The sequence below is a fragment of the Perca fluviatilis genome, chromosome 2 (genome assembly GCF_010015445.1).
Source record: "Perca fluviatilis chromosome 2, GENO_Pfluv_1.0, whole genome shotgun sequence".
NCBI lineage: Eukaryota > Metazoa > Chordata > Actinopteri > Perciformes > Percidae > Perca > Perca fluviatilis.
The window spans coordinates 31,539,038-31,563,386 of NC_053113.1; the positions used below are offsets into that span (position 1 = coordinate 31,539,038).

At 41.7% G+C, this 24,349-nt stretch overlaps 1 protein-coding gene across 5 annotated transcripts in view; it reads left to right on the forward strand.

Moving 5' to 3' along the window:
• The window catches only part of LOC120547701 (Down syndrome cell adhesion molecule-like protein 1 homolog), a 111,147-nt gene that overhangs the window by 71,693 nt on the left and 15,105 nt on the right, over positions 1 to 24,349 (forward strand). For 3 of the 5 annotated variants that reach the window (XM_039783271.1, XM_039783263.1, XM_039783291.1), the window contains 14 exons: positions 1,919 to 2,061; positions 2,536 to 2,665; positions 5,193 to 5,471; positions 8,087 to 8,215; positions 8,360 to 8,539; positions 9,870 to 10,075; positions 13,965 to 14,061; positions 14,232 to 14,360; positions 14,653 to 14,820; positions 15,087 to 15,157; positions 15,379 to 15,619; positions 19,761 to 19,907; positions 20,003 to 20,158; positions 22,529 to 22,668. In XM_039783271.1, coding sequence (XP_039639205.1) covers positions 1,919 to 2,061; positions 2,536 to 2,665; positions 5,193 to 5,471; positions 8,087 to 8,215; positions 8,360 to 8,539; positions 9,870 to 10,075; positions 13,965 to 14,061; positions 14,232 to 14,360; positions 14,653 to 14,820; positions 15,087 to 15,157; positions 15,379 to 15,619; positions 19,761 to 19,907; positions 20,003 to 20,158; positions 22,529 to 22,668 — 2,216 coding nt within the window. Of the gene's footprint in view, positions 1 to 782; positions 837 to 1,918; positions 2,062 to 2,535; positions 2,666 to 5,192; positions 5,472 to 8,086; positions 8,216 to 8,359; positions 8,540 to 9,869; positions 10,076 to 13,964; positions 14,062 to 14,231; positions 14,361 to 14,652; positions 14,821 to 15,086; positions 15,158 to 15,378; positions 15,620 to 19,760; positions 19,908 to 20,002; positions 20,159 to 22,528; positions 22,669 to 24,349 lie in introns of those variants that run through there. The other 2 variants (XM_039783280.1, XM_039783313.1) reach the window with 2 other exon arrangements.

Sequence of the window (24,349 nt, forward strand, 5' to 3'; positions counted from 1 at the left end):
CCCTCTTCTAAAGTATAAAATAGAAAGAAACAGATGGCTAGAGACTGAGGGAAGAAAGAGAATAGATGAAATGAGAGAAGAGGATTGAAGAGGGGAGGAGTGCCAGTGTCTGGCGGGGGAGTGATGGTGATCTCTGGTGACAGGACTGGTGATGTCACTGTCGTCGTGAACGACAAGGATGAGGAGTGACACAGATGGACAGGGCTGTATCGTTGTCTCCATGTTGCTCTCTCCCTCTCTCTCTCTCTCTCTCTCTCTCTCTCTCTCTCTCTCTCTCTCTTTCTCTCTCTCTCTCTTTCTTCTGTCCTTTGGTGAGATGTGTAGTTGTGACATGCGAGTCTGCTCTAAGGAGACATGCCAGAATGATCATTGGAGTGAGAATGAGCTCCATTGCCAGAGAGCTTCAGCCCCACATGCAACACATACAGTATAAAACCAATACACACATACATGGACACACACACATAGCATAACCACACATTAAAAAGCAGTATGCTTACCCACTCACTGAAATCTGATACACTCAACTTAACCCATTCAGTCAGAGGCCAACAGCAAAGATACGGTGCCACACAGGCATAGATCATCACACATGCACATGCACATGTATACTGTGTGTGTGGTGTGTGTGTGTGTGTGTGTGTGTGTGTGTGTGTGTGTGTGTGTGTGCGTGTGTGTTGGCGTGTGTCTGCTACGGTGCTACTGAATAATACATCTTTCACTCGTCAGAGCTGTGACTTCAAAGCTCAGCACATACTGAGAAAGAGAGAGAGAAAGAGAGAAGGGGTAGGAGGGCTGAATGGAGAGACAAAAACAAAGATACAAGACGAACAATGGTGAGAAGGTCACAGAAGAAGTGACAGATGATTGAGTGATAGCTCCCAGTGTTTTCCAGTAATGCTAAACCCATTTTGTGTCCGTCTGACTGTCTGTTTGTCTGCCGGCCCACAGCCTTCAGTCTCTGTTTTGTGGCAATGATACAGGACCACCATATTGAGTCAGTCAAGCTTAATTTTTGTTATATATTTGTATATTTAATTTTGTTCCTGTTAGTCTACCAATGACCTGTTGTGGTCAGTATTGCTCAGCGTCATTGCCACTCAAAATACTATAGCCCATGTAGCGTTCATAAAGTTTACAGCGCAGATGTTGACAGAGCATATGTACATTAGTTACAAATAAATAACAACCATGTAATCAAGTAAAATGCACAGCACTTTTTCCATGCTCCACAGTGAATAAAAAGTGCATTGCACACATAGGGACGCAAACAAAATCCCTGCTGAGATTGTTAAAGCAGATGAGTTCTGCATCGGAGGGCTGCAATAAAATTAGAATCCTGCAGCACCCAACACAAATGTGGCAGGTACAGGATGCATTTTCTGTAAAACAATCGGGAGAAGTTGGCCAGCATGAATGACATCTATGGAAATAGTGTAGTCGTTTGTTTAAATGTCAGTAACATTAAATTAAATTGTCATCGCTCTTGTGTCTGTTACACAGGGAAACAACGTGAACTATCAAAAAAACAGGGTGTGATTCAAAAAAATTTACCGACTTTTTGTTCCCCCCTGCCTAAAGCTGTGTGCAGGCGCTCCATTAGAAAATCTCCACATTTGAAACTACTTTTTAACATTAAGGCAATACACTCTAACCTCTTGCTCTTTCTATACCCCTACATGCTTTTTTCCTCTTCTGTCTCTTCCCCTTCTCCCCAACTCTCTTCCCTATCACCCCTCCCCTTTATTTCTAAAATTCCACGCACTGCTTCTGACACCATCAACTAATGATCTTCTTCTTTTCCCCTCTGTTTGCTTCCTCTGGTCAACCCATCTCTCTCTCTCTCTCTCTCTCTCTCTCTCTCTCTCTCTCTCTCTCTCTCTCTCTCTCTCTCTCTCTCTCTCTCACTCTCCATCAGGTCCACCGAGGATTCGACCTATGAAGAACATCACTGCAGTGGCAGGAAGAAACTCTTTCATTAACTGCCGTGTGATTGGGTACCCTTATTACTCAATCAACTGGTACAAGGAGGGGCTTCTGTTACCTGACAATCATCGCCAGGTGAATTTTACTTTCTGAATTTCTGCTCAATAGAAATATATCGGAACTTATTTTCCATACAGCACTGTATAACATTAATATGCAGTATGTAGATTCATAAAGCCTATCCTATACACATACTGTACATCCTGTATATAGAGTGTTGTTTGAATGTCATTTATGTTTTCTTTGACCATCTGAATTACTATTTTTAACTGATCATCCGGAACTTAGAATTAGTCATTTTTTGTTATCCTGTGTCCTAAAATACCTTTGAATGATCTATAATGATTATAATGATTATAGGAAAACCTGATAACTCCCAAGCAGAAACAAATGAAGGGACAAAGCAAATGAGCGACTTCCATCTGCATCAGTGTTGGCCATGTTTCGATCTTAGCATCATCTCATTTAAATTCACAGCTCTGTATACGTGTGAATAAGAACGCCATGCATGTATCATCTCTGAGTGTAACACTGCTGATGTCTGTTCAGGTTGTGTATGAGAACGGGACTCTGAAGCTCAGTGATGTTCAGAAGGGGATGGATGAGGGAGCCTATGTCTGCAGCGTGCTAATCCAACCACAGCTGTTCATCACACAGACTGTCTATGTCACTGTCAAAGGTCAGTCACACGGTCGATCGTTTTGAAAGTGATATGTTTGTTGAAGAGTTCCAAAACTCTCTAAAAAACATACATCGCTCAGTAGCATGCATACTGTATCTATATCTTATATATATATATATATAATTTACTGTATTGGTATGTATACTATGTGTGCTTTTTGGGGTTTTGCCCAATGAGTCTAGGTGTGTTTGGGTGGGCTATAATGTTGAAGACGCAGTGGAAAATAATTATGAATGTAAAAGAGGGTGATAGTAAGGGGGATGGAGAGTGAGTTAGACTGGTTTGGAGCAGGGGGTGTGAGTGAAACAGAGGGAGAGGAAAGAAGAAAGCTGTATGCATTGCCTCTAATAACCCATGATTAAGGGGCGGAGTGGCCTACTGCGCTCTCTCAACCACTCAGCAATTACATCAAGCAGGAGTGCTATTGTATAAGATTTGTGTGTGTACATGCCATACGCATATGTGTGTGAATGACAAGGTGTGCGTGTGTATGCTGTATATATTCTGCATGTCACCTTGTATGTTATTTTGCCCGGCTTTCCGCGTCGATAGCATGACATGTTTGTTTTAGGAAGTTGTTAAGTGAGGGCTGTGTATTTCGACTTGACATTAGCAGATGTGTAAAATTTGCTGCTGCTCGGGTGTCTTCATAGTGTTTTTCTGCACATCAGAGATGCTCACAAGTCTCTGAGCTAGAGTCCAGGTCTCAATTCTCTGAGCTAGAGTCCACGTTGAGTCTCAAGTCTTTGAGCTAGAGTCCAAGTTAAGTCTCAAGTCTTTGAGCTAGAGTCCAGGTCTCAAGTCTCTGAGCTAGAGTCCAAGTTAAGTCTCAAATCTCTGAGCTACAGTCCAAGTCAAGTCTCAAGTCTTTGAGCTAGAGTCCAAGTTAAGTCTCAAGTCTCTCGTGGTTATAATGAGTGTTGTATAACTTGATGCGTTCCATCCAGGCTGATTAGAACACTGCATAGCTATATATATATAAGGAATTCAAAGCATTGCAGCCAGCGGGACGGAAATGATTACATAAATCTACTACCACGTTTGGCAAACATCATTTATCTTTTCATAACATCTAGTGAACGACAGTCAGGGTTAACCTCCCGTAGGTCGTAGCTAAAGCAAGAAGCAAGCTAACGTTAGATGGCCAATGCTGAGCTAAACATGTTTGCTAATCTATTACGGTTCGTTTTCAAGTGCCTGATAAAATTAGATGTGGTAGAGTAGAGCTAAATCCTTTATCTTGATACCACATATTTTGCATTCAACGTTACTTTTGTTTGGGCCTTGTTGTATGAAGTTTTTAAAGCCAACGCTTCTGATGAAGGCACAGCAGCAGCTGCCGGTGCAGTCGGCGTGCGCAGCAGATACGTTACGTATTACGTGTTGCGTAGGTAGGTTATAGTTTACGCAGGGAGGGGAATAACACTCAGCTTCATCAGACGTTTCCTAAAAATAAAGATTGTTCACGAATCCCTCATCTCGAGTCCGAGTCGAGTCTGAAGTCTTTTGAGGTGTTTGCGTGTGGGTATGGGCTTGTATGAATGTGTGCTCATCATGTCTCTAATTTAATTAGATGAATTATAACGAGGCCCAGATTAAATCCCCCAGATGTCTCAGCCCCCCCCGACCCCCACCCACCACTACCACCCTCTCCTATTCCAACACTCCACACCACCGCCATCACCTCCGCCGCTCTCCATAGCAACACTGTTCTTCCCCCTGCGGATGGGGCTCTAATTAGAGCAGCTATTATGGGCTGGCTTTAGCAGGGCAGGGTGGGGTGGAGTGGAGGGATTGGTAGGGGGCACAGGCGGCTGCAGAGTGGGTAGTGGGCTAGTAGGCCATGCAGACAGACAGACAGACAGACAGACAGACAGACAGACAGACAGAGACCACTAGGTTACCAATTAGCCTGTTAGGTTGACAAAATACAGATTCTGAACCATGCCCTCTAAAAAAAATCTCACTCCTCCTCTGTATCTTTCACCCTCCACCTCTTCTCCCTTTACATCACTCACTGTTCTACCTCATGTCCTTTCGATGCCCCCAAATCTTCAAATCTGTGTCTGCCCACATTCTCCCTGTGTCTTCACATCTGACTTTCTCTCTTTTCTCTATCCTTCACTTATTCATATCTGCCTCAAATCTCTGTCTTCAACTCTTACTCACCCCGCTCATTTAAACAACCCTCTAACTGTTTTCATTCATCTTTTTTCTTGATTTCTATTCCCTCTTTGCCTTATTCTGTCTTCTCTCTGTCTACCCTTTATTTCACCCTGTTGCCTGTCCTTGCCTTTTTTTCTCCTGTGCTCTCCTTTTCAACATGTATTTCCTCGACTTGATCTGCCTGTTGTCTTTCACTTATCTTCTTTTATCTCATATTACTATTTTCCCCTCAATTACCTTGTCACTACTACATTTCTATTTACTCGCCCTTTCTCGCTGCACATCTTATACCTTATCACTCTCCTTCCTTCACCTCTTTTGCTCACTCTTTCATCCTCCCCCTTTGTCTCTTTCTCAGTTCCTCCACTGATCCAGCCATTTGACTTTCCACCGACTTCCATTGGTAAATTGATGTACATCGCCTGCGTGGTGTCGTCTGGAGACATGCCCATACGCATCACATGGCGCAAGGACGGGCAGGAGATCGTGCCCTCCTCGGGCATCACCATTGACACAAAAGAGTTCATGAGCTCCCTCCAGATATCCAAGGTGTCCCTCAGACACAATGGCAACTACACCTGCATTGCCAGCAATGATGCTGCCACTGTCAGCACAGAGAGGCAGCTCACAGTAACAGGTAAGAAAAGGAGTGAGAGAATATAGAAAATAAGAAAGGAATATTTTGAAAGGCTTTAAGTGGAAAGGAAGGGGTTATTGTAAAATAACACTGAAGTGATTTAGTATTGCACTTAAATAAAGCAACTTTCATTAGACCATCTTTGCCTCATAAAAACCCACATCTTTAAAATGTCATGACCTTCAGGTTGTAGCACAAACTTTCTGTGAAGATGAGTGAATGAGTAATTTTCTCACTTGTCAGAGCTTCCAACAAAAGTGACAACTGGCTGTGAAGTACTTCCTGTGACTACTGTAGTACTTTGACATGTCAAATCACCAGTGGTGCAAAGTAAATTTACTCACGCACTGTGCCTTGGAACAATTTTGAGGTACTTGTACTTAAGTGGAGTATTTCAATTATATGGTACTTTATTCTTCTACTCCACCACCTTTTCCCCGGGCGCTGTGATTGGCCCACTGCTGGGATGGGTTAAATGCAGAGCTGTCAAATAAATATGAATATATATATATATCATATTTATTTGACAGCTGTAGTTACTTTACGGATTAAGATTTTACATAAAAAAAGTAGGTTAATGTAATATAATGCCATGTTTACCAGTAGTTAATCAGTAGATCCCAACCTTTTTGGCCTGTCACCCTTTATAAAAATAAAAGGCCTGTCTTTTTTGGACCCCTTGTCACATTTGAGATGAGTTGGTAGCAGTTACACTAAACAAACATTTCACCTCTGAACTTTTCAGATGGTTTTATTTAAATAATTGGTATAATTGGAGGTATAATTATCCAATATATATAGAATAGTTAAACAATGTATGTATACATGAAGTAGTTACACACTGACCAGCTACAACATTATATATATATATATATATATATATATATATATATATATATATATATATACACTCACCTAAAGGATTATTAGGAACACCTGTAAGATTTCTCGTTAGTTGTCGTCCAGGTGTACACAATCTCCTGAACTCCAAACTTAATGCCAGAATGGGAACGAAAGGTGATTTAAGCAACTTTGAGGGTGGCATGGTTGTTGGTGCCAGACGGGCTGGTTTGAGTATTTCACAATCTGCTCAGTTACTGGGATTTTCACGCACAACCATTTCTAGGGTTTACAAAGAATGGTCTGAAAAAGGAAAAACATCCAGTATGCTGCAGTCCTGGGGGGCCAAAATGCCTTGTTGATGCTAGAGGTCAGAGGAGAATGGGCCGAGTTATTCCAGCTGATAGAATATCAACTTTGACTCAAATAACCACTTGTTACAACCGAGGTATGCAGCAAAGCATTTGTGAAGCCACAACACGAACAACCTTGAGGCGGATGGGCTACACCAGCAGAATACCCCACCGGGTACCACTCATCTCCACTAACAATAGAAAAATGAGGCTACAATTTGCACAAGCTCACCAAAATTGGACAGTTGAAGACTGTAAAAATGTTGCCTGGTCTGATGAGTCTCGATTTCTGTTGAGACATTCAGATGGTAGAGTCAGAATTTGGTGTTAACAGAACGAGAACATGGATCAGTCATGCCTTGTTACCACTGGGCAGGCTGGTGGTGGTGGTGAAATGGTGTGAGGAATGTTTTCTTGGCACACTTTAGGCCACTTAGTTCCAATTTGGCATCGTTTAAATGCCACAGCCTACCTGAGCATTGTTTCTGACCATGTCCATCCCTTTATGACCACCATGTATCCATCCTCTGATGGCTACTTCCAGCAGGATAATGCACCATGTCACAAAGCTTGAATCATTTCAAATTGGTTTCTTGAACATTACAATGAGTTCACTGTACTAAAATGGCCCCCACAGTCACCAGATCTCAACCCAATAGAACATCTTTGGGATGTGGTGGAACGGGAGCTTCGTGCCCTGGATGTGCATCCCACAAATCTTCATCAACTGCGAGATTCTATCCTATCAATATGGGCCAACATTTCTAAAGAATGCTTCCAGCACCTTGTTGAATCAATGCCACGAACAATTAAGGCAGTTCTGAAGGTGAAACGGGGTCAAACACGGTATTAGTAGGGTGTTCCTAATAATCCTTTAGGTAAGTGTATATCAGTCATAATTCAATTCAATTTTATTTATAGTATCAAATCATAACAAGAGTTAGCTCAAGTGTTTTAAAGACCACATTCTATAATGTGCAAATACTCAACAATTCCAGTAATTCCAACAAGCATTTGGTGGCAATAATAGTCACAATAAAGATAATGGAACTATGACTAGAAATATTAGTTGTAGTAGTTCATGGCGTAGCAGGGCACTGCAGGGCGTTACAGGTCCAGTCATACAGGACACAAGTACTTTTGCTCTTGATGTAGGACTTTTACTTGTAGTTGAGTATTTCTACATTGTTGTGCTGAAAATCAGTGGAATGTCCCTTGGATCCTACATTTATTCCATTTCATTGTAATGAACACGGCAGATGAAAAGTTTCAATTTAGTTTTACAGCAGTATTGTTGATAATGTTCTGACTGAAATCCTGTTTAATGGCCCTGCAGGAAACATTAAATACGATTTGATTGTGGGAAAGAACCCAAAATTTAAGTTTTTGTCTTTTTATTCACTTTTCCTCTACTTTCTCCAGTGCCTCCTCGGTTTGTGGTTCAGCCCAACAATCAGGATGGGATCTATGGGAAGGCTGGGATCCTAAACTGTTCAGTAGATGGATACCCTCCTCCTAAGGTCATGTGGAAGCATGCCAAAGGTGCACTAGGTACATGAACCATGTTTCATTCTTTATCTACGGCCCATTATCATATCCATAGATTCATACGGCCCATAGTACAATTGATTAAAATGTAGGGATCCTCAGTTACTGTACAATTCATCATTATCTTCTCTGTCTCTTTCTATTCAGCGGGTATTGGGAATCCGCAGCAGTACCACCCTGTGCCTCTGACGGGTCGTATTCAGATCATGAGTAACGGCTCTCTGCTCATCAGACATGTCCTGGAGGAGGATCGTGGATTTTACCTCTGTCAGGCCTCCAATGGTGTGGGCTCAGACATCAGCAAGAGCATGGTCCTCACCGTTAAGAGTGAGTATACAAACTCACACGGTCTAATGTAGCAGAGTATGACTTTTTCATGGCATAGATAACTGCGGTGAGGCCATCTGGGATGCTCCAGTGCTCTAGCTTTATCAGTCTACACCACATGCTCACTAACTGTGTCAAACCAATGAGCCAGCTCGCACTACTCTCCCTGTGCTCTTTGGACTCTAACATACACACATACAGGCACACTGATAAATTGGTTGAGCAAAGGTGACCATGGATTTAAGAGCAAAACAATAAAGAACAGTGAGAGAGGGGTGTGTGTGTGTGTGTGTGTGTGTGTGTGTGTGCGTGCGTGCGCGTGGGTGGGTGTGACAGGCATTGAGAAAGCGAGCAACTGAGCGATTGATCTTTTGACTCTGTGAATCTGTCTATACACAATCAAAAACACTTTGAGCTTAATCATTATCTGCAATCAATTTCTCTCACCCTGCCCTCGCTGTCAGTAACTATGTAAAGCAATGTGAACATGCATGCACATGCACACATGCAGACTGTCAACATCAAGTCAAGCATAATAAGAGGGCAATGTTATAGCATGCAGTATTATGACCTTACAAAACAGCTATACCCACACAAAAGATGTAAACACTTAATATCTGACTTCTTTGGACACTAGGTGCACATAAATACAACCACTAGTTTCGTTGTGTTCTGCTCTTACAGGATTGCCTCTCTCTCTCTCTCGCTCTCTCTCTCTCTCCCTCCCTCTTCTTCTGGTGTTAGTGTTATTGATTGAACCGTTCCTCTCCTCTGCCTCCCTCAATTCTGTCTGTTTCGCTCAGCGGCGAAGGAAGAAAAGAGGAAAAGAGGGAGGGTGAGATGAATAAGTGATGAAAACAAAACAGCAGAACCTTCCTTAGATCGGTATTGTGTGCGAATGAGTGTGTCGGCCAGAGAAGATTGTGAGTGATTTTGTGTATAGAGTGTACAAGAAAGGTAGAGTGTATCATCTTTGCCTCTTCATTCACCTAAACCCCAATGTTAACTATTGGAGAATGAGAGAGGAGGTTTATTGACTTTACTTCATTGACCGTAGCTCTTCATTACTCTAATGCATTGGAACTCAGCTACTCTCAACTCCACCTTTTTAACTGCCAGCTACCCTTCTCCTCTCCGCTCTTTCACTTCTTTCTCCCTTTTCCCTTAAACCCTGCTTATTATCCACTTACACCTTCTTTTCCTTCCCCCTCTCCCACTTTTATCTGCATCTGTCATCTAATATCCCCCTCATCAATCTGTTTACTGTCACTGTTTCCTCCCATTTGTCTTTACCGTCTCTTCATCTCACCCATTTCCCTTCTCTTTCCAGTCCCAGCGATGATCACCAGTCACCCCAACACTACCATGGCTAAGAAGGGTCACTTGAAGGAGCTGAACTGCACAGCCAGGGGAGAATGGCCCATCATCATCCGTTGGGAGAGAGGGGACACTGTCATTGACCCTGACCGCAACCCACGCTACTCCATTACCACCAGTCCCAATGAGAAGACAGACGAGGTGTTGTCTACACTCAAGGTAAGAAGCTCTTCTATATGGCAGAGCATCTAATTGATGAAAACAGAAGGCAATGTATTTATGACTCTTAGTCATTTGACAAATAGATAGCACTCACTTTTCTCTTTTGTCTGTCTGAGCTCTGTTTTTATGAGTCAAGACAGTGCAAAGCCCATTCTTGTGTTCTGTATTTCTGTTGTGTGAAATAAAGGTGAGATTGGACAGAGTCCATTATTATATCTGTCAGTGTGTTAGAGGTCGTTGATGGTTGGTCATAACAGTCATAACCCCTCTAATTGTTTAACAGCAGTGTTCTCCCCACCACTACATATCATCAGTTTGGTATTGGAGTCCAAAATCCAGTCTCATCTCCTGAGAAGAAACTAATGTTCATCTCTGGTGATGATGACTATTACTACTTTTATACAGCAGTCTAACATATGATGCCAAAAAAGTCTCTTTCTAAATTAAACACACATTTATGGACTTCCCGAAAGTCACCATTTCATGATTCTAGTCCACCACACCATGATGTTCATGGATTGGTCACAGGTTTACATCCACTGCATTTAAAAATGAGAGGCTTCCAATACACGTTTGCCAGAATCACAAGAAAAATAGAGATGATGCACGCAGCTGTTGCAGCCTGGTGATGCAGTGTTTTTTGGATGACGATACTTAGCGAGGGCCAAAGTGTAACAAGTGGTACTGACAGAGCTCAGGGATACACAGTAAAGAGGAGCTGAATTAACTGTGTGACCAGTGAGTTCTGAGGATGTCGACGTCTCCCAGCTGGTTTGATGCGCACGAGAGTGCAGAAGCTTTGTGTGTGTATTTTGCACAAGATTTAAGGTAACTACTGTGGATTTTGTGTTCGTAATTGTGGTTTAATAATGTGCCGAACTCCAATCAGAGACTTCAGCTGCAGGACCACGTCCCTATTCCCTCAAAATGACTGTGAAGGTAGTTATCATCTGAAAGGGAAGGTATCTATAGAGTGTATGTAAGCAATTGTGGATTTTGGTGTGCATTTAAATGTATCTACTGGTTAAAGAATGTATACTGTATAAAGTACAGGCAAAATATACTTGAATGAGGTTTGTTACGATTTTGCAGAGGTCTATGAAGATACACCTTCACCAACTAAAGTGACAAAAATAGCACAGAAGATTTGTTGTTTGATGTTTTTCAAGCAGCTAGGTGGTAAATGGTAAAAAAAAAATCTTGATTCCAAAAATACAGTGTACCACTGGATTGGTGACACTTCACCTTTTGCACCTCTCCTCCCAATGTAAGTAAGTAAAGTTTTATTTAGTATAGCACCTTTCACAGGGCAAGGTATGTGCTTCACAAGAGAAAAATTGTTAAAAATAAGACACTTAAAGGGGTGATAGAATGCAAAACCGATTTTACCCTGTCATAGTTGAATAACGACAGTTCGGTGGGTAAATAGGACATACATAGAAGCTCAAAGTCCCACTGACACCCCTTTACTATGAAAATCTCATATTTTGAAACTGCCGCTGAAAACGGGCGAATCCCAACAAAGCTGGAAGTTGACGTCAACCTCCCAAAATCCGGAACCTTTGTCAGCCCATGGGTGTATTAAGAGAACGGTCACGCCCCAACATTTACATAGGCTACACAACTGACCTGAGATCAGGTAGTTTTCTGAATCTAGCTAGGTCACGCAGATCTCTGTTATTCCATTACAAAATTCACTTCTGAAACTTTTTATGCGGGAAATCAACCATATAAAGCTCAAATATGGGCCCGCTTTATGAAAAAGGATGGCTAATTGCAATTTTCTCCGACTGTGTGTCGGAGTTGTAGTGCCGGTGTTGGTGCTGCCTGAGTTGCTACATCGCGCCCTGACCGCAGTGTCAGCGAGCTTGTTACGGCCCGCAATCTTTACCGCAGCCCGCAGGTTCCAGTTAATCTTATAATGGGTATGTGTGTTGAGTTATTTAAACAAACAATCGGGAAATAAACGCCTCTTGTCCGTGAGTCTCATTGATAGAGCCGCGGTGAGATGGAGTCCATCAATGAGAGCTAGCTAGCCTCCTCTTAACTCTGACATTCACAAAAATACATTCAATTAAAACCCGAAATCGGACAAGTGTTAGCTAAGCTTTGTAAGACCTTGAGGAACCTATAATATTCATGCCGTGATGAAATTCAAACTGTAAATATACTTTAGTTATGCGAAAGTGAGCAAGCTGCGATATTTCCCCATTGTAATGAATGGGACATATAGCAAGCAGCTGCTCCACCTACAAAGACGCCTTGCGTTCATAAAAATGCCTTAAAATCAAATCGGACACAACGGTTAGCTTTATAATACATTGGGGAATGATGTTATATAAGTGGCGTGACGAAATTCAAACTGTAAATATAATTTAGTTATGGCAAAAGTGTAGCTAGCTAGCTGCGGTATTTCCCCATTGTAATGAATGGGACATATAGCAAGCAGCTGCTTTCCTACAAAGACGCCTCGCGTTTATAAAAATGCCTTAAAATCAAATCGGACACAACGGTTAGCTTTATAAGACATTGGGGAATGATGTTATATAAGTGGCGTGACGAAATTCAAACTGTAAATATAATTTAGTTATGACGAAAGTGTAGCTAGCTAGCTGCGGTATTTCCCCATTGTAATGAATGGGACATATAGCAAGCAGCTGCTCGTCCTACAAAGACGCCTTGCGTTCATAAAAATGCCTTAAAATCAAATCGGACACAACGGTTAGCTTTATAAGACATTGGGGAATGATGTTATATAAGTGGCGTGACGAAATTCAAACTGTAAATATAATTTAGTTATGGCAAAAGTGTAGCTAGCTAGCTGCGGTATTTCCCCATTGTAATGAATGGGACATATAGCAAGCAGCTGCTTACCTACAAAGACTCCTCGCGTTCATAAAAATGCCTTAAAATCAAATCGGACACAACGGTTAGCTTTATAAGACATTGGGGAATGATGTTGTATAAGTGGCGTGACGAAATTCAAACTGTAAATATAATTTAGTTATGGCGACAGTGTAGCTAGCTAGCTGCGTTATTTCCCCATTGTAATGAATGGGACATATAGCAAGCAGCTGCTCGTCCGACAAAGACGCCTCGCGTCCGTAAAAATGCCTTAAAATCAAATCTGACACAACGGTTAGCTTTATAAGACATTGGGGAATGATGTTATATAAGTGGCGTGACGAAATTCAAACCGTAAATATATTAGTTATGCCGGCAGCTGGCCGCAGAGGCCCGTAGTGCAGTATCCACAAAGGGTGACTTTGCCCTGGGTATCGAGCCCAGACTGTGTGGAGCTCCTAAAGTCCGACACGTCTTACCAAATTTTCAATTAGCCATCAATTTTTGCAAAACGGCCCATATTTCAGCTTTATATAGTTGATTTCTCGCTTAAAAAAGTCTCAGAAGTGAATTTGGTAATGAAACATTGCAGTGTCTGGAATATGAGATTCTGTCGCTTCTCTAATGTATGTGTATTGGGGATTCGCTCAACCAATCAGCGCGCGTCTCTAATGTCTGCGTATGGCAAGTCGCTCAACCAATCAGCGCGCAGCTCATCTAAATATTCATGACCATACCATATTTGGAAGAAAAGCTCTTGTTACAAATAGGGCCAAAACACAGGGATGCATAAGGGCCAGTAAAATATCAACCAGGCCATTTTCAGCCCAACCAATGTTACATACCCCATTAGGAGACCATAAGGAACAGTGTGAAATACCCTATATAATCATTCTATCACCCCTTTAAATACCAAACATGCAGGTAGAACAGGTAGAAGAAAAATGCTCACTGGGCCACAAGATCACAAAGCTGTGCTTTACACACAAAGATAGAGTTGTTTGTCTCTTGGACATTCCTCTTTCTACCTTTCTCCCTACAGCTAAAACCAGCAGAGCGTGAGGATTCAGTCTTCTTCTCCTGTCATGCCATCAACTCTTATGGAGAAGGACGTGGCCTTATCCAGCTCACTGTGCAAGGTAACCATTCCTGTGCAAATGCATGTACCATCTTCTTTTTATATTGACAGAAGCTACAAGAACCTGCTCTTTTCTCATTCCAACTAAAAGTTTCTCTCTTTTGGTGCTACCTTCTCCTGTTTTATATTGCCTTCCTCTCTTTCTCACCTCCCTCTCTTTTAAATCCTTAGAGCCCCCAGACCCTCCAGAGTTGGAGGTGCGAGAAGTGAAAGATCGCAGTATGAATCTCCGGTGGACACAGAGATTTGATGGAAACAGCGTTATTACCTCCTATGATATTGAGTATAAGAACAAGACAGGTAAGTGAAAAAGTGTATCCTTCATTTCACAGAAAATGAAGATAGAAAAGTGAATCTGACATTGGAATAGTTAGCTAAGCTGTTGGTGCTTCTTTTCTTTCTTTCAAACCTTACAGAATATATTGAAATTGACTGTCAATGTCAAAATCCAAAATACATACTTTAAAAATAAGATAAGACTTAATATTGCGTAAGAGTGAGAAAATACAAATTGTATTTGTACAAAGTATTTTTTGAAGTCAGAAAATGATGGCAAACTATATAACTTTAAATTCTCTTCTTTTTTTGTCAGACACCTGGGAGCTGAAGCATGCCACTCGAAACATCTCCCCCACCAACAATCAGGCCAACATAGTTGACCTTCACCCTGCCTCCGTCTACAGCATCCGCATGTACTCATACAATGCAATAGGCAAGAGCGAGGCCAGTAAGGAACTCACCATCAGTACAGAGGAAGCACGTAAGTATCTTGACAGCACTGCACTAATGTGAATGGGATCAAATATTTCACTTTTGCTTGTTGTATTAGCTCTTATTCACTGCATCTGTGTTGACCCTGACATCGGTCCTTGAATACAATTTTTTTATTGAAATTCCACCTCAATGAAACGTCTTTGAAAGTTGTAGATCAGAGTATTTTAGTTCCATGAGAGACATAAAAGGCGCAGAATGTTTGTTCGACAGTAGCAAAATGCCTCTACCTCACCCCTCTGACTCTCTCTGCAGAGCCTGATGGTCCTCCCATGGAGGTGATTCTGCAGCCGGTGACCTCTCAGAGTATCAGGGTCACCTGGAAGGTAAAGTATAAGAATTGTCTGCCTTCTGAACAGCTATGTACTTTCTCAAAGACGAACATTGCCTTATCTGACTTAATCACATTTTTGCTGCTTGCAAAGTAACCTAATAATTGTTGGCCATTATTCCTTTTCAGTGCATTTAGTTCGTGGAGGTGGCTAAACAATCATGCACTATATGAATAAATGATATCACTACTGTATTCCTGTTTTCCATTCCCCAGGCTCCCAGGAAGGAGCTGCAGAACGGGGTGATCCGGGGTTACCAGATTGGTTACAGAGAGAACGGCCCGGGCAGTAACGGCCAGTACAGCATTGTGGAGATGAAGGCCACTGGAGACAGTGAGGTCTACACCCTGGACAACCTGAAGAAGTTTGCCCAGTATGGTGTGGTTGTCCAGGCCTTCAATAGAGCCGGCACAGGGCCCTCTAGCTCAGAGATCAATGCTACAACACTGGAAGATGGTGAGGATCACAACAAAGAGCACACATACAGTAGAACATATCTCAGCATGTATGAAAAGGTGTTTATTACTTCTTGGTCTGTTTATAAGTGTAAATGTGGGCTAGTGACCAGTAGCAATAAGGTAAAGAAGTTAAGCAGCATGGTGCATTAAATACAACTGAAGAGTAAACTGGCAGACCTATGAAATATCACCCTCTGTCTGCTTTGGCTTTGATTCACAGTTACTGCATTTTTTCTGTAACCATTGCAACCGTTTTTTATGCTGTCTCACAGTCTCATAGATGTCAAATCATGCCATGCTTTGTAACCTAAAATTACTACATTGCCTCTTTTCTTAACAAGAATGAATGTTGGCTGCTGCAACTCAAGTGCTTTTCACGACACCAAGGACACACATATTGTCTCATAGACACATTCAGCAGCGCTGCAGATAGGATTTAGTGATCCCTGTACAGTGAGACACGGAGATACTGAAATGTTGAGTGAATAAATGAGCAAATGACTGAATGAACTACAAAAGCCCTTAGGAAGATGAAACATCTTCCTAGGCTACACAATCCTTGACAATGTCTAGATATTTTGCATCTGGCTGTGAGTATACATGAAAATACACATAAAGAGGGACAATACATGAGATACATGTGCAAGATTTTTTTTTCATCCAGGTAAGTGCAGTAGTATCAAACAAGCAACATGTTTAACAATTACCACTCTTGCAATTTTAAGAAATCTTTGGAGAAAAAAAATCCTGGATTACACACCTCCACCCAGATCTAGACCAAAAACAAATATCTTGTTCTTTCCAAAACAAATGGGGCCAGAACCAACTCCTTGGTGGAAGTATTGAAAGGAGTCCATATCCATATTTTGCATCGCTAGAAAAAAACAAAACATAGGTGATCACAAATCCAATAGTTCCTCAACATTATGAATGGGCAACAATGTACTGTATGTGAAGTTGAAAGTAGTGTTGTGGGAGAGATGGAAGGGGCTGGTGTAAAGCACTAGGAGAATAGATTACTACATTTCATTTAGTTTGTGGATCGGACTTCCAAAGGCTATAATTTACTAATGCAGCTTTTCCTTTTATTCATTTCTTGTAAAGCTATATTTTCTGCAGCATTAATTGACTTTTGGCCTCTAAGGAGCTGAGCAAAACGAGCTGACATATGTTAGCAACACACTGATAAATGCATCTTTAAAAGAAAAGAAAATCTCAACTCTTACTCTTTATCATCATATTCTCTCAAGAAGACTTATATATAAGAAATATTGTTCTTGTGCTCTTTATTCTGTAGTGTTGAGCTGCAGTTAATTCAGTTACTACATGTCATTTTTTTTCAATACAAATGCGCACACACACACACACACACACACACACACACACACACACACACACACACACACACACACACACACACACACACACACACACACGTCACATACATACATGTCCACCCAGTGAACAGTTGGCTGAACCCCATTGGTCCAGAGCAGATAGAGCCCTCCAGTTCTTCCCTATGGCTGTCACCGTGGCGACAGTGATATTGATGGCCGTTATGATAATAGTGATAACAACAAGCATACTAAAAATAATTATAATTAGCTTGTCTCTCTGTCTGTCTCTCTCTCTCTCGTTCCCTCTGCTGCTTCCTGCTGTAATTATCTACAGCTGAGCGCATTGTCTCTCTGCTCCCTCTTTTCATCTTTTTCTGCCCTTCCCTTGCTCCCCTTGCTTTTAACTCCCTTCCTCCCTTCCTCCCTTCTTCCTCTCCCCCTTATATCCTCCTCCCTGTAGCCCCAGTCCATAAGCCTTTCATTATGTTCCTGTAATTCTCCTTTTTTCCCTCAAAACTTATGCACTTCTTTTTGTAAGGTTAATTCATACATCAACAACTTCAGCACTAATTTGTTATACTTTTTTCTTTACCCCTTATGTATCTGCCTTCTTCATCTGTTTAACCCTACATAAGGCCAAATGCTGACAATTTGCAGGCCCTTGAACCAGCTCATTTTTTTGTTCACATCCTTTTGCATCCTTGTATCTCTTCTCGTAAAGGTGTGACTGTGAAGGAAGGAACTATGTTTTGTTGCCTTCCAATTATTTAGCCTAAAGGTTTATTCGTGCAAAACCCTGTTTTCAGTTTTCTAATCCTCCTTTCTCCTTTGCCTCCCTTCCTCCGTCCTCCTCCCCACCTTCTCTCTCCTTACCAGCTGCAGAGAAATTCCCTGGTGGACTTGGCCCAATCTCTCTCTTTCATTGCTCTCTGTCTTTCACTCGGCTCTCTTCCTCTCTTCCTGCCCCTCCTTCTCTCACAAGTTGACTTCTGTTCATCTTCAACAGTGTGCGTTATTCAAAGCCTGAAAGACTAATGGTCAGCGGTAGCCAATAGAAGAGACACCTGGACTGGAGGGGACAGAAGGAGGCTTGTACAGAGAAAGAGAGATGGTGGTTGTAGAGATGGTCCTATACATCAGGCTGGACGCATGTCATGAGCTTTTTATCTATCGCTAGCCTGTTTGCTCGCTACAGGTTTGATATGGAAATTTAGGGTTCAGAGAGGTTGTATTTATTTATCAGCTAGCCTATGCACTCCTAAAGAAGACAGTGGCAGTGTTTGCTTTTGCAATAAAATTATCTACATTTTTCACAATTAAACCTCTTAAACCGCACTGACCATGCGATTGTCATTACAAACTCATTTTCAAAATCTTGGGAAAATGTGTATAAAATATTGCAAAAGCCATCTATTTGTTCGAATAGTGCAGCCAGTTAAAACGTAGTCTTGGCTTTGAATGGTTGTTTTCCAACCTTAAAGCTACTAAAATAGGAAATTAAAAACCCTTAAAGAGGAACACCGCCTAAATTAAGAATTCCAATATGTTATTTCCATGGCCAAGGAAAGTTCAATCAATATTTGTGAAGATGAGCTACTCTCTCTCAAAGCCAGAAACCAGAGAAGTTTTCTTTTTTATACCCAAATGAGCTTTATTCTATTGTCATGTTCTCATGAACCATGAAAAAAGCAGGATGGTCAGGGCTGCAGGCATTAATATGTACATGGCAAACTTTTTGTATAAACTGACTTGCGGCAAATCGCGGACTCACTGAGGTGATGTTATGCACGATGTTATTAACGACCAAACAAGCAGTGGAGTAGTCACATTACGAAACATAGAGAGCCAGTCACCAAATTTGTAAAATTTAACAACACAATGCTTCATACCCACACTCTAGTCACAGTGTAGGAAAGCACATTGCTATCGCCAGATGAGTGAAAACTTCGGCTCATTTTGTGTAACCAGTGTAACATGAAAGCATGATGGAAGCTTGCTAGCTAGCTTGCTAATTCTTTTAACAGCTAGCTGGTGAACAGCGGCATACTGGTTCTAATGGTCCCTCACCTTACTCCCCTCCGCTCCGGAAACTGTCTTCGCAGCTGCATCCTCTCTCCTCCCGGAGAGCTGCGACACACTTTGCGGCCCCACTGGCTTGTTATGTCACCATCACAACTAATAACAACGGCATTTTCTTTTGTACTAAGACCACAGTAAAAAAAAACAATCAAGTAATCAATGTCCTTTCTACTCATTTTATTTTTATGCTCAGAGAATTCCCCTGGGTGCTTTCAGTGTCATCTATAACATCTTTCCTAATGCATTGTCTATGGAGCACTTCCACACTTTAAACTTGATGACATCACAAATTTGAGTTTTAGCACTTTTAGATTTGGGAGAGAGTTGTTCATATTTACTAATATTTTGGATTAGGAATAACATGTATGAATTTTGACAATCGGCGTAGTTCCTATTCAAACCTAGAATATTGGGGTTTTATTATTTCACTCAGTGTAAACATCATGAAGCTTCAATGAAGAGCTGGAACAAAGTGATAAAAAATAGACATGTTATATTGTCACAGTGTGGAATAAGATCATTTGGAAGGGGTTAAAATAAATTGGATATTAAGGGATTAAAGAATTCCTTTATTTTCTCTATTTTATTTTTGTTTAGCTCAGTCATGAAACAGTGTGATGGTGTTTCACCCTTCAATGAACAGACCTTCTTATTGAATTAAACTTGAAATATTGAAAATACAACATATTAACTCTTCTCTCTCCCTCTTCTTTTCTTTCTCAGTGCCCAGCCAGCCTCCCCAGAATGTGCGAGCCATTTCTGTAACATCAGACGAGGCAGTGATCACATGGGCTGAACCTCCCAGGATGACACTACATGGCGTATTGAAAGGATACCGGGTCGTGTTCTGGGCTGTCTTTCCAGATGGAGGTGTGTTGAGTGTGTCTGTCATCTTACTTTAGACACCATGACTAGTAACAGCTCAGCCCCTGGTCTGAACATCTCTCTGTCCTTTTGTGTCTCAGAATGGGGTGAAATGCAAAACATCACAACCACCAAGGAGCAGGTGGAGCTCAAAGGCCTGGAGAAGTTCACCAACTACAGCAACCAGGTTCTGGCCTACACCCAGGCTGGAGATGGGGTCCGTAGCAACGTCCTGTATATCCAAACCCGTGAAGACTGTAAGTCCACATTTTAGTACATCTTTTCACATGGATAAACCAAACAATTAACAGACCTATATGCCATTTGCTCTTACCACATCTTTGGGGCAGGTCTAAGGGTTTTTGTTCCTAACTTTAGGCTGCAGTGTGGGAGGCAGAGAGCCAGGGGGGTAGAGGAGGTCTTTGTAAGGCTGAGGTTGCTGATTAAAACCTCTTTGTGCTCTGATGTGCCATTACCAGTGCTAATGAGAATTAAGAAGCCAGAGAGTGTGTGTTAGTGTGTGTGGTTAAGGAGCCTAAGGGTGTGGGTCTGTGCATGTGAATATGCGGAAGTTTCAGGGGGTGTTAAGTGTGTGTTTGCATGTGCAAATTGTACAGTATGATGTGTGTGTACATGCGCTATTGTTTGTGTGCAAGTCTAGCTTAGCACCCAGCACAAGGAGAGGGATTAATTCTTTGTGGCTTAGAGAGAATTAATTTTGTGCTTACACTGGCGGGCTGTGGATTACATCCGTATCCGCCCCTCCTCTCCCTCCCTGGGGCCAGGCAGAGGAGGAGGCAGGCATCTGAGATGGAGAAAATGAGGGGTAAGAGGGAGCGCAGGAGAGAGAAAGAAGGGGTGGGGGGGGCAGAGATTCTAAGAAGTGTCATTTCAGAAAGGCCTTTATTCTCTCTTCCTCTCTATATCTCTATTTTACATTTTATGAGCTGGCCTCGCTACAATAGCTTTTCAAATATGTATGTTGTGTAAGTCTTTGAGTGTGTGCGAGTGTGTGTGCTTATTGGGGGTAAGCTGAGTGTCTCTTTTGCCCTGATGTGGGTTGACACTGTGTCCAGGGGCAACCTCTTCACATACGTTCACTGCTCTCTGTCTCTCCCTTCCCTTTGCCCTCAGTGTGTCTGCAGCATATGGAAAAGTGTTTGCAGTGGAATTGTGCAAACAGACAATTCTCAGCCTTTCTCTGCATCTCTCTCTTAGACACAAAAATAGTAGACAGTAAGCATAGGCGGGAAGATGACTGAAATTCATTATAAAGTTCTTTTTCATGCTTTTTCCAAGGGGCGCCCACACCCTGGGGGCCACAGCATTTGGTCCCTTTGAATATGTGCATATGTGTTTATTTGTGGATTTAATGTTTATCACAGTATGTTTACTTTAAAATAGTGCATGTTGTGTGATTCTCTCAGAATGTTCTAAAAAGAACAAATACAACTAAATAATCCATAAATCCCTCATAGAACACTGGCTTCAGTACACCTTGCTAAGACTTAACCATACTCAAGTTTTATTATTTCATTATCCTAATATTCAGAGTAAAAAGTTAAAGTTAAAGTTGCTGGTCAAATAAGCAATAATGCACAATGAGATGTCCATGTGGCAACATGATACATGAGCGAAGAAGGTTGACAGTGTCCACGTCCAACCCCAGTTGGGTACAGGTGCAGGACAAAATCAGCAAACAAAAGGAAACTTAAGAAGTGTGCATTAATTCCTCTGCCAATCATTTTCTCAATTAATTGTTCGGTCTATAAAATGTCAAAAAACTGTGAAAAATGTCCTTTACAATTTCCCAAACCCCAAGCCGACCTGTTAAATCGCTCGTTTTGTCAAACCAACAGTCCAAAACCCAAAGATAGTCAGTTTACTGTCATATAATACATGTAAATCATAAAATTTGAGTGAGTTTTTGGCATTTTACTTCAAAAAATTAAGATCGATAATTTGAAAAAGGTGAAGATTAATTTGCTGTTGATCAACTACTAATTCCACCCCTAGTCCACATGCACACCAAATATTGCAAGCTAAATTTCATGATAAATCATAAATGATGATCAAAATGTGTCTTATGGCAGCTTGCAATATTCCAAATATGTGAGGCACAGTTGAAAAATGACAAAACTATAAGATATCCCCCAACAAAGTATTATTTTTTTCCAACAAAACACCTCAGGGTTAATATAACTGTTATAAATATATGTCAGGGAAACAAGAGGAAGGCTGTTTTCATAAAATAATAATGAGTACCTGCATGTGACACAGCATTGAGTTATTTTTTTTTGTTATTTGTTTGTTCAGCTAAACATTTGTCTTGAAAGGTGAAAAAACAAATGGTGGACTGCTGCATATGGAGGATTGTATTGGTACTTAACGTGTTAGCTAGCTGCATAGCCAGTGGGTTGTTTTCACTAGCAAAAGCTTTTTGCAGTATCTCAAATATGTCTAGTGGGTGTTTTATAATTCAACAAATGGGCAAATCTAGCCGAAAAATCTGTGTACTGTACACCTTTAAAGCTATTAATTCAGTTTGCTGTACAAGCAGAGAAATATAACTGGTTCACATTTTACTCTGCCTTCCATTTCTTTCTTTGCTCCACTTTATGATTCAGACCCCGGACCCCCAGCTGGCATCAAAGCTGTGCCCTCCTCCGCCAGCAGTGTTGTGGTGTCCTGGTTACCTCCTCACAAGCCAAATGGAATCATCCGCAAGTACACCATATATTGCTCCAGCCCCGGGTCAGGCCAACCGGTGAGTTACAAGAGGGGTGCAGAGAGTTTCAGGATTGAGAAGTGAATGAAAAAGGGGACCATCTAAACATGGCTGGTAATGAAGGGGAACTGATCCTTTATTTATGCAGAATACAGCTTCTGTTATAAATTTGATATAAGATAAAAGAAATTGATTTAATTATAACGTTGTTCTGCGTTTGTGTGTTTGTGGATGTGTGTGTGTGTCTCAGGTTGTGTGTGGTCTAGTGCTGCAGTCTCAGCAAGATGTGTGTGAAACGAGCTCTCCTCATACCGCAGTGTGTGTGTGTGTGTGTGTGTGTGTGTGTGTGTGTGTGCAAGCTCACCCTCATTTGCATATCTGTGTCTCATCACGTTGCCAGGACAACCTCATCTGTTCATCAACGAGGGCAGAAAACAAGCCGACAGCAAACACACACTCTCACTTACGTACAGACACACACACACACACACTCATAAATGTATCACGCCATGCGTATAAAGGTCCATATATTTATAAGCAGCTCATGTTTTTATGTGTGAATTCAAAAGCAAGTCATATATCCTGCTTGCACACACACACACACACACACACACTCACACTCACACTCACACGCACAAACACACGTCATACATGTACCTATTTAAAATATACATGCATTTTCTCCTTAGTCTGCCTCATTCACTGTCTATCTGTCTATCTGTCTATCTATCTATCTATCTATCTATCTATCTATCTATCTATCTATCTATCTATCTATCTATCTCTTTCTCTTTCTCTTTCTCTTTCTCTTTCTGAAGCCCCCATGCAGAGTTTGGGATGATTACTATGTAAATGAGTGCGACTGGAGAGAAGGAAGGAGGGATGGGGGGGTCAGACACACCGCGCGGGGAGTACTTTTGTTCCTCTTTTCATTATCTCGTTCTATCGTTCCCCGGATCACCGCTATCTCCACGCCGGAGGAATATTTTAATATCCGTTACAGCAGCACACACTTTGCCACTCCTCCCTCCCTTACTCCCAACATCTACCCACCCATTCATCCATCCATCCATTCCTCTGTCCATACCACTGCCTGCAGTGGAGCTTATAGAGACAAATGTAAAGAGAGAAGAAGAAGAAGACATTGATATACAGTACGTGAGAGAGTCAGGGGGAGAAATGCAGAGAGGATGTAAAACAGAGGGGGGTACTGGTGGATAGATGGGAGGAAAAGCAAGGAGTGGGCACACAGATGACAGGGAAATGTGGAGGGGCAGGGAAATGAAGAGAGGGATGAAGAGTGATGGCAGGAGGCAAAAGGAAGGATGGCGCAGTGGGGTAAAGGATAGGCAGAGAGGAAAGTACAGAAAGGACGGAGACCAGAGGAATGGATGATGAACAGGAAACACAGGGAAGTAATAAAAAACCCAGTGGATTCCTCCATGACGGCCTGCTCATAAATGTGAAAAACAATATGAATACTGGAATCTATTTGCCCAGAATAAACCGTTCTACAGACAACAACCCAGCAGGCTAGGACAGAGCTCAGCAACACTGCAGTGTCTTCGCACGTTTTACAGGTCTTCTGTGTTTACTGACTCCATTTGACACTCGTATTGCAGTCTTCATTTCACCTGTGCATGAGCGGCTGTCAGTCAGAAATGTAAGTCAGTGTCAAACTGTAGTAAAACATGTGATTTAGTGTCATGTGCTACCTTGC